Source organism: Neopsephotus bourkii, unplaced genomic scaffold (assembly GCF_033783945.1).
Source record: "Neopsephotus bourkii isolate Nb327-2 ecotype Australia unplaced genomic scaffold, CSIRO-AGI_Nbou_v1 NB_1060, whole genome shotgun sequence".
In the NCBI taxonomy this organism is placed as follows: Eukaryota; Metazoa; Chordata; class Aves; order Psittaciformes; family Psittacidae; genus Neopsephotus; species Neopsephotus bourkii.
In genome coordinates, this window is record NW_026901548.1 from 2,960,735 (window position 1) to 2,971,175 (window position 10,441).

The 10,441-nt window shown below is 49.3% G+C and overlaps 1 protein-coding gene across 1 annotated transcript in view; it reads right to left on the minus strand.

Annotated features, from left to right (window-relative positions):
- Window positions 1–6,980, minus strand: part of NTSR1 (neurotensin receptor 1) — a 55,280-nt gene extending 48,300 nt beyond the window's left edge. The window contains exon 1 of the mRNA XM_061361535.1: window positions 5,994–6,980. Within this exon, the coding sequence (XP_061217519.1) occupies window positions 5,994–6,665 (672 nt within the window). The 5' untranslated portion in view covers window positions 6,666–6,980. The remainder of the gene's footprint in view (window positions 1–5,993) is intronic.
- Between the last annotated feature and the right edge of the window lie 3,461 nt (window positions 6,981–10,441).

Sequence of the window (10,441 nt, forward strand, 5' to 3'; positions counted from 1 at the left end):
TCCCTGCTCAGATGTGTCTGTACAGAGGGTGATGGGTAGCAGCATCTGAGACTGGATGCTCTCAGATCATCACACCACACAAGTGACTGCAGGGTGCTTATGTGTCTCCAGAACTAGGGAAAAGGCTGGGAAAGCTCTGAATTTGAAGTCTGCTTTTCTCTGCCATGCCACACTGAAAGTGCTGACCCCTGTGAGAGGAACATTTGGTATGGAGATACAGCAAGGCTAGGCACTGGAAGCATCCCCAGTTTCACACAGCGCAAGTGGCTTATACCAGAGAGCAACCAGACAGATTGGAAATGTCATAACCCAGCTTCATCTGCTTAATGAAAGGAGAAGGATGGATGTCAGCACAGGGACTGCTGGTTTTGGCATCTAATGTTACCTGCTTTAGGGCTAGATGGCCACAACGCCCAGACTTTCCCACCATAGACCCCATCACACTCCCCAGCCTCTCCACATCCCTTTGCTCACCCACTGCCCTGTGCCCCTCAGCAAGGGATAGCTTCAGAGTAGGAAAAACACAATGGTGACACTGTGGAAGCCTCTGTCCCTTGCCCAGGTACCCACGTGTCCCATGGTGGGATGCTGCCCATCACTTGTGCCTTGGGCAGGACTCAGAAGCATTTCTAAACGTCAGGAAGCAAAAGTGCCATCTGTGAGTCTCAAGCAGATGCTGCACAGAGACGACAGCAAAAGCCTGTAAAGGAAAGGAGGGGGGGAAGTGGGGAGAAGATAATTAAATAGCTGTTTTAAATGATCTGGAAGAAGATTAGAGGCAGCTGCAGGTTTTGTGGGTTGTGTTTTACTCTAAGAGGAGTCACTAGATTACCTTGGTTTCTCCTGCCTTTGCAAACTGCTGTTAAGAGGAAAACCCAAGAGCTAAATTGATCAGCCACATTTCCCTGTTCTTTTATTATCCCTCTGGCTGACATCTTGGGAAGGGGGAGGGAAAAGGAATGAAGTAAATTAAAATCAATTGGGGGGAATAAAAAAAAGAGAAGAAATTATGTAAGAACTGGCAAACCACAGCAGGCCAAGTGGTTATGTAAAGCAATGAACACAAGAGCTTATTTAATTTAGATCTAGCTGCAAGACGGACCACAGTGTAAACGGGCTGGGATTAGACAGGCTAGGCTGATGTGCATGCACTGAGTTAAAGCCCTGCGTTCCCTGTGTCCATTGGAAAAAGGGCAGTTTTTAGGGATGCTCACACCACCATAGATGGGCATCCCCACTGGGGTGGGGGTCTCTCTCCAGAGGCCCTGTGTGTGTGCAGCCGAAATAGCTTTATCAGCCAAGGCCATGGGTGGGATTATCACTGCGTGGAGCTGTAGTGACTGATTTAAAACAGTACTGTTATTAAAAGCTGTAGTAGGAATTTGGCTGTGACCTAAGGAAAAGAAAGCAATTCCTCTAGTCAACATCAGTATAAACACAGGATTCCTGAACTAAAGCCATTGACTAATCCTGGATATGAGTTGCCAACAAACCTGGAGAGAATTCAGCCATTTGGCTTTATGGGTTGCTGTTTACATGTACTACAGAGAGATGCTTGTCGTGTTTATTTACACAGCACCACAGATCTGCCAGTGGGCAGAGCCCTGCCAACCACAGCACTGGCCATGTGCATTGTGGCACAAAGCTCATCACAGCCCTGCCAAGGTGCTCCTCACCACAGGGAAGTGTAAGGGAGCATTTGCAACATCATGCATGGAATTAATAACTTTGTGGGCCTCTCAGGCAAACGGGAATTGAATATATGTCCTTGGAAGAGAGTGTAAAAAGCTCAGTTAATGGATGCTCAGAGGCCAAGCTGAACCAGCTCCAACTCCTGGTCCTTTCTTCTCCTTCATTCCTGGGGCTTTTTGGCACATTCCTTCAAAGGCATCATAAGAAGGAATATAGGAAGAAATAAAGCAGAGGACCTCCTTGGCCAAGCAGTTGTTTCATGTGCACAGTTATTTACTCTACAAATCACATGAACTATGAGCAGGCTTCATAAAACATATTAAATATGTGGAGGGATAAGGGGGGCTGCAGCCACATGGGTTGGCTGATGCAGAGCAGAACTGCAGCAGAAGAGCTGCCCACTCAAACCTGTTTGAGGTATAGAGAAGTTCCCAATGCACTTCCCAAGAATTTTCCCTGACAAATGAGCAGCTTGGAGCTGATGGAGCTGTGACAGTTTGTGGAGGCTCAGGGCCATGTGTTTTAATAAATGGGTTCACACCAGATGTCCATGCAAATCAAACATTAGCATGTGTGAAGTGTTACCTACCCCAAGCACTTGTCATAACTTAGGGGACATTTTGCATCGTGCGAGTGGGAAAAGACATTCCCCTCTGTCCTGTGAATTATGGGGTGCCAGAGAGCTGCCCATGCCCAGGCTCCCCTCATCCATGTGCCAAATCCAAGCTCAGCTAAAAATCCTGGGATTTTAGGTCAAGATGTTGCCTGACTGCGCTGGGACTGATGGTACCCTAGGTATTTCTTTTCTTTCAACTTCCCCTCTTTCCCCAGGTCCACGAAGAAACAATCCAGAAAAGAGGGTATGAAGGTAAGAAAGAAGCAACAAAGGAAAACTGACTTGCAGAGCCATCTGGCCATTAAAATGCAGAGCTTTTGGGAAGCGATGTTGAGTGTGTGATGCTGCATGTGATGGAGTGGAACACTTGGCAGGCTCCAGGGTCAGGGGACCTGGACCTGTAGCCAACAGCAAGGCTGGGATGTAACCAAACCCACAGGTGCTGACCTGCAAGTGAACAGAGGAAGCATTTCATGCTGCCTTGGAGCTCTCTTATCTCTTGCTGCCACAATGAGCAGCTTTAAAACCTCCTCCAGCTGAAGTGGCATGAAAACACGGATTTACTTGTATGGGGATGGCTTGAAGAGGTGTTCAATTTGTGTGGAAAAAAAAAACCCAACCTAAAATTGGCTGCAGAGTGTTCTAGAGGATGCCTGCCAGTCAAAGCGTTAACTAGACCTAAATAATGTGGCTATAATGGACTTATTCCTGCTACTGGATCCCACGCTGATGCCGATATTCAAACCAGACATCCCCGACTGACAGAAGTAACAGGCGAGTTGGCGATGAAGAATATATAATAAACCAGACTCACAGGCTGCTTTAAGCAGCTTCAAGGGTAACAATAAAGCTGGGAAATGGTACTGCTCTAAAGAATTAAGCATCAGAGGTCACACAGAGCTTGATGGCATGAGGTGAGATGTGCCATGCCTGGATCTACTGACCTCAGTGACACCCTACAGAGCATCCCACCTATTGCTTATCACTATGTGCTGCTCTGAGCAGTCTGTAATTGCTTCAATATCAGTAATGACTTCTTAGAGGTGTTGTGAAGCTTAAGTGGTGCAAGTTAAGGAACATGGGCAAGAATCAAATGCATGAAGTGTTGTTTGAAGAGTTACTTATTTTCTCATAGGGAAACCTGGTTGTTCACGCAGTCTAGTTACACTCAGGAATGCCCATTAAAACCTCAATATTCAAAGCAAATACAGAGGAAATGTTTCAAAATCAGAAACGTTAAATGAATACACTCAAACATTCATCCCAGAAAGCTTGTTCCAGTCCAGGGAGGAGCGTTTTCCTGCGATGATCCCACCAGAACCAGAGCTCGCAGTGGGCTCTGAGGCTATAAATGGTTACAATTGCTCTGTTCTGGGACTGGCTCTCAATCAGCCAACAAATAAAACCTCTTAGAGAACTAATGGCTTCCAAAAAACCAAAACAACCCCGATTTGCTTTAGACAGTTTGCCAAACAGGAAGAGGAGTGAAATACGCTGAGTGATTTATTACAAGTGATTTGCCAGCTCAAGCAAGTGCATCATTGCTCTGCTTAATCTAAAGGCAGAAAATGAACGCAAAGAGATGCAAAGACCTCTAAAGCAGCTCGAGTCCACTGTGAGAGACCAGGGCTCCAGATTTCCAACCAGCGAGCCCTCTGCCTGACCCCTCCACGCTGCCACTGCCCTTTCCTTCACAGCTTTTCCATTATTTGCCTTTTTCTACCCCCCTGCACAGCTTTCAACGTGCGAACACCCGCTCGCACGCTGCGCAGTGCTTTCCATTAACGCGCTTCAAACCTGACTTGCAGCTGCTTTGCTTATTCACCCTGGAGCCTTCCCCAGCCCAGGGCTCTGCATCGCATTGTGTGCTGCTTCCCTGCATGCAGAGGAATGGAGCGAAGCCATTAAACAACCTTCCTATCTTAGCAAACCTACTTCTGTAGCCAGATCCCCTGAGAAGGAACAGTATGCAAGGGTTTGGCTTGCTTTCTTCCCCAACAGCTGCCTCTTCCTTATTACTTTTGAATTGATTCCTAAGAGAAATAATAATCAAGAAGTAAAATAGACGAGGAAAAGCCTACAGGTGAGCTTCACTTACTGTGCATTCACAGCTGCCTACTTGGCTAACAGGATAAGGAATAGCCAGGATGTAAAATATGTTAAGAATTTCTTAAACTGTAATCTCCAAGGCCATGGCTAGGAAATAATCCTCTGGTTTTAGCCGTACCATGGTAACAATGAACATCAGTTTAAACTGAGGGGGAGATGACTGGAAATAATGCATTTCAGCCACATTGTTCTCAAATCAGATGGCTCATACCTCCTCAGAGAGCAGATGATTTGGGTTAAGTACACCGGGCTGCCACTGGCAACATCTACAAAGCACCTACAGGAGAAATGTAGCCCACAGCATGTAAAGATGAAAGTTTGGTATCAAGACAAGGAACAGAGGGAACCCAGAGCTTCCCTATGGGGTGGATTTTGGGTTATGGAAGCAGTTCAGGGAGAAACTTGGAGAGGCATCTCTAAACATCCACAGACTCTGGGCTTAAATCTAACCATGTGTGCTCTCAACTGCTTTTTAGTGGGAGAAATTGTTCTGATTAGTTTCCATTTAAGTTCCCTCCCTTTAATCATAGAATCCTTGAGGTTGGAAGGGACCTTAAAGACCACCTAGTAAACTGCGGGAGCACCTTAAAGGCTTTAGTGCACCTGCAGCTTTAAATTCTAACTAGTTGCTGTTTAAACCCAGCTGAAATTCATGTTCAAGATAAAAGATTGAGAAGCTATCACATGCCAGCCTGGCAGCAAAGGGACTGTGGATGTTGATGTCTTGCTCTTTCTGTCTCTCTCATTTCATGTCTCTTGCATTTTTCAAGCCTAATGCTCCAATGAACAAATGCCTCAACCCCTCAGAGCACTGAAGCACAGCAAGCGTTGATGCTGAAACCCTTTCCATGCATGGGTGTGTTAGGTGCAGCAGTGTGTGGAGACCAGAAAAGCTTTTCTGAACTCAGGAGGGATCTGCGAGTTAAACCAGCAAAAATACCAGCCTATGGCTTTGAGGATGCAGTTCCTTTTGGGATGTTTATGCTACATCTTGTTCCCAAAACTTTCTGAAGTGGGGATCAGTCACTAGACAGAGGAAATAGGCTCAACACAAGAAACTCGGGTAAGGGGGGAGATGGTATTATTGCCCTCGATCCTGCTGGCCACTTTCCAGCTGAAGGAAAGGAGATGCAGAGAAAGAGTGGAGATTTATGGGCTTTCCTGGCTCTGAACTGCCACGTTTGGGGAAGACCCGAGCATCCCCACTCCGAGACCGCGGCCGCACGGCAGAGAGGGGCCCAGCTGCTCCGGCGGGGCTGCACCGGCCCGGGTCGGGATTAACCTCAGGGCAGGATTGACCCCGGCGCCGGATCTCAGCTCAGCGCTGTGGTGCCGGAAGGGGTGTGGGAGGAGGAGCAGCCGAAATCGTCCTCCCTCTTCCCCCAGATCCCGCCTGCCCGTACCCCGCGCCGGTCCATCCCATCGGGGCTGCCCGGGACACCCTCATTCCCGACCCGGTTCCCCCTTCCAGGCCTCCCCGTCCTGGCCCGCCCTTCTCCACAAAGTTTGGCCACCTGAGACCGGGAAGGACGTGACTGCCCGGCCCCGCTGCTCGAGGGGGACCCCGGCTCCTCACCTGGATGACGGTCTTCAGCGTGGAGGCGTCCACGATGGTGGTGCAGATGAGGGAGTCGGGATTCTGGTCCTTGCCGTAGATCTCCCCCATGGTAAAGATCATGGGGATGGCGAGGAGAAAGGAGGCGATCCAGATGCAGCTGATGAACTTCTTGGTGCGGCTACGGGACATGATGCTCTTGGCTTTGAAAGGGTGGCAGATGGCCATGTAGCGCTCCACGCTGAGGCTGGCGATGTTGAGCGCCGTGGCGTAAGTGCAGGCGTCCCGGAGGAAGTAGTAGCCCTTGCAGACGGCCCCCCCAAAAGCCCAGGGGTGATGGACCCAGATGAAGTTGTAGAGCTCGATGGGCATGCAGAGGAGGAAGATGAGGAGGTCGGAGAAGGCGAGGCTGGCCAGGTGGTAGTGCACGGTGCTCTGCAGGTTCTGCAGCGACTTCTTGCGCACCAGCGTGTACGCCGTGATAGAGTTACCCACCGTGCCCACCAGGAAAAGAGCCAGGTAGATGACGGTCACCATCACTTTGGAGTAGATGTCGGTGTTAACGTCCAGGTCCTCCTCGTCGGGCACTTTGGGGAGCAGGTCGGAGCGGTTGGAGGCATTGGCGTAGCCGATGGGATGCAGGTGGAGGGGGCCGCCGGTCACGGCCGGAGGAGCCGTGGCGTTCAGGTGCATCCTGGGGCCGGGCCGGTCCCAGCGGGGCTGCAGCACCGGACCCGACCCGGCGCCGCGCTCCGACGTGCGGCTGCCCGCGGCGTGGAAACTTGGCTCGTTTTAATGCGGCGGGGAGGAGGTGCCTGCGGTCCCGGGCTGCCGCGCGTGTGCGTGTGCGAGACACACACCCCGCACCACCACCACCACCAGCCCCCTCCCCTTCCCTCCCCTGCCTGGAGCCAGCCTCGGATGTGAGCGGCTCCGGCTCAATCCTCCTGCAGCTCCCGGCGCACAGATGTGCCCTGGAAGCGCAGGAACCTCCCTGCACACATCCACACACAAACACTCCCCCTGCCACCTTTAAACACACACATATACTCACACCCAATCGCATCCCCCCCCCCCCGCATGCATCACACAGCCGCACCGGGAGTCGCCGCACCGCTGCTGACCGCGCTGCCGCCGCGGGCACTGGCAGCTCCCATGCCCCGGGGGTCCTTCGGCTCGGCCCCCTCCTCGCCGCCGACATGGCTTTTGCAGCCCCAGCTCGGTCTCCACTTTGGAGATCGGGGTGTCCATGCCTTGCACAGGCAGGCTCAGGGGCATGGGTGAGGGTTCCAAGGGGCTGGTGGGGGGTCCAAGCACAGACACCCCGTCCATCGGGGAGAGGAGAGGCACCAGGGATGCTCCATCACACTTGGACATCCGTATATCCCCCTAGTTCCTAAATAGGCACTCACACCTGAGGAGAAATGCATTTAAAGGAGGGGAAAAAAACACCTACAAATATCTGCCCCTGAAGGAGGAGCACTTTGTGGTTGCCCTTTCAGGCCTGGGGCATGGAGCCAGCACCCTGTGTGGTTCCAATGAGCTGTTTGTCCACTCAGTTATCTTCCTGATAGAATCTTTACAAAGGCACAGAGGAGATCTAGGAAAATCCCATTCGGGGGATCACTGATTTAACCAAAGACAGCTGTAATTTGTCCTATTCATCAACAGATGTTGAGTACCTGGCCCCAGCAGACAGTAGGCTCTATGTTCACTGAGGTCCTGCTGACTGCCTATTTGATACAAGATGTCTAATCCTGCAGTCAATCAAATCATGTGTGCAAATAGTGAGCTTTCCACCAAGAGCCAGTATTCCCCCAAACTTTCCTCCTCGTAAATCCATCCCATAGGATCACCATGAAAAACTATCAAAAATCTGATTTATTTTGTCATATTATTCCTACAAGTTTGGAGATTAATGTTTTCCGGTACTCATCCCACACTGGTTTAAAGAATGACTAATAATCCATTAACACCAGTGTTCCTTTCATTTAAAAGCTTCTGTTATGAATTTTCTATCAGCTGAGAGAAGTTTACCCAGCTGGTCTCACCCATTGCTGCTGGTCCTTGGATGGGTTCTAGGGATGGATCAAGAATATTCATCCAGAGGAAGGAAAGTGGAAGGTGAAATAAATGATGGCTTGTACTGATGCCTGAAGGAGATACTCAGCTGGGCGGCAAAGCACAGTGTCCCTATTCCTAACCTCCAAACTGGGGGGAGCTTGTAGCTACATGTTCCAAGCACAAGCCCATGCTGCTGGACTAAAACACTTTTCCCACATCAAGTTATTTCCTTTGGAATCTTTGTTTATAATGAAGAGTTATCATCCCTTTGTGGTCCTTTAACTTAATTTTGGCCTGGTAGAAAGCAATTGCTATCCCCACAAGCAAGATACCCACCTGCTGGTCTAATTTGACAGTGTGGATGTGCATGTTCATATCAATAGCTGTCTCTAGACATGCTCTGTTTTGGATTCTGTTGCCTCTTATTTCTGCACAATGAAGGCAATGCACAAACACGCTGCTAACAAGGAGAGTGTTGTGCATCTCTGCTCTGTCCCAGCAGCTCTTCCCAAGAGCACCACGTGCTGCCTCCTCCACTTTCCTTCTATGCCAAGCACTGGAAGGAATATCAACAGATATAGTGTAATTCTAATTGCATACTGAAATACCACGTACGTGGAAAGAAAGTGGCTGTTGATTTGCAATCAACATTTCAACAGGCTGGTGCAGTTTGTACCGAACAAACCTCTCCCTTCCTAGAAGTGCACTGGAAGGGTACCACCACCCAGCAAGTGGGCTGTGTGCTCCCATCTCTAAAGCCTTCAGCAGCATGTTTCTAGGATCTAACTAATGAATTCCAGTAATTCCTTGGCAAGCCTGTCTCTGCCACACGTGGAGCATCCTCGCTGTCACAGGCAGATAGCTCTGCTCTGTTCTGTTTCTCATAGAACAGAGTTGAGCAAAGAGTTCACCTGTGATGCAGCCTCACAGAAGGATGCAGCCACATGCAGAAGTGTGGGTCACTGCTTGTGAAGAAGAAAGGAAAACAAAGTCTTGTCTCCCTCCATGAGGAAAGGGGTCAACCTCTCCTCTCTTTTTGGAAAGCTTTCCACCCAGGCAGCACCTTCTGTTATCACATCACATTTACAGAGCTGGACACTTACCACTGGTCCACCCCTTGCAAACTCTGGCTTGGGAGCAGGTAGAGGTTTATCCTGCTAAAGGACAACATCAACCCCAGTGCTGCCTCACCCTGTAGCACCTGTCCAGTGTGGAAAAACGACGGAAGACCAGTCCATCCTCTAATGCAACTAGTCTCGTTTATTGAGCGTTGGGTTACAGGTTATATAGCGTCTATAATGAGCTCATTATTGGTTAATTGCTAACCGTCGGCGCCGCGCCTTTTGTGGTTAACTTCAGCAATTTAGAGCCTCTTTTTACACCTTGTTATTGTAATTAGGGACTTTCCAGCCGGCACAACGACCTTGCCTATGATTGGTTGCCTGGCTATTGCTTACACCTTGCTTTTGTTACTGGCCCACAAGTCTTCAGTGCTCTTCATGCCCCCGCTCTCCAAACCATGTATCAGTAAAAACTCTCCACAGTCCAGCATTTACCCCATCTTTACCCCACTTCTGCTAGTGTGTGGAGTCCCTTTCCTGCTGTGGGATCATGAAATGAATGACAAAAGGATCTCTTCTTGCTTTTACTTCTTCTTGGAAGGTTTTAATCCATATTCCCCTTCAAGCAAAAAGAGAGCTGGAGATTCACCGCTTTCTTCTTGTGCACCAAAGCCTCCAACCTAAATCCCTGCTGTTTGTTTCTGAACTAGCCGACCTTTCAGCTAAGCTGAGCTCGTTTTAATGTATTTTGTATGTGTGTGTCTGTGGCTTAAAAAGGAAAAGAATCCTGGAAACCAGGAGACGCCTGATCTCAAATGTTACCAAAAGGCATTTACTTAAAATCTTGCAGGAAAATGTCACCCAAAGACCTCATCTATTAAAACTGCCTGGACTTTGAGCTGAGGGTCCCACAGTGCCCAAGATGCGAGGCCAACAGGTTGCTTCACTCCCTGCTATATTGACCCAAGTGCTTTTCATCTTTGCTTTTTCCAGATGCAGTTGGGAACTACTAGGAATTTTTCATATTAATCCTGTTCCCATCTGATTTCATCAGGTGGGATTTTTCTTAAGGGCACCGAAAGCAGCAGAGAGAAAGCTCTGCAAGAGCAGATGCTAAGAGACAGCATCAACCTTTTCCCATTGTGATCCCAACACACAGCCCCAAATACCTGTTAGAACAGGATCCCACTGAATCAAGCATTTAAAGTCATAGAATCATAGAATGTTTAGGGTTGGAAAGGACCTTAAGATCATCCAGTTCCAACCCCCCTGCCATGGGCAGGGACACCTCACACTAAACCATGGCACCCAAGGCTCTCTCCAGCCTGGCCTTGAACACTGCCA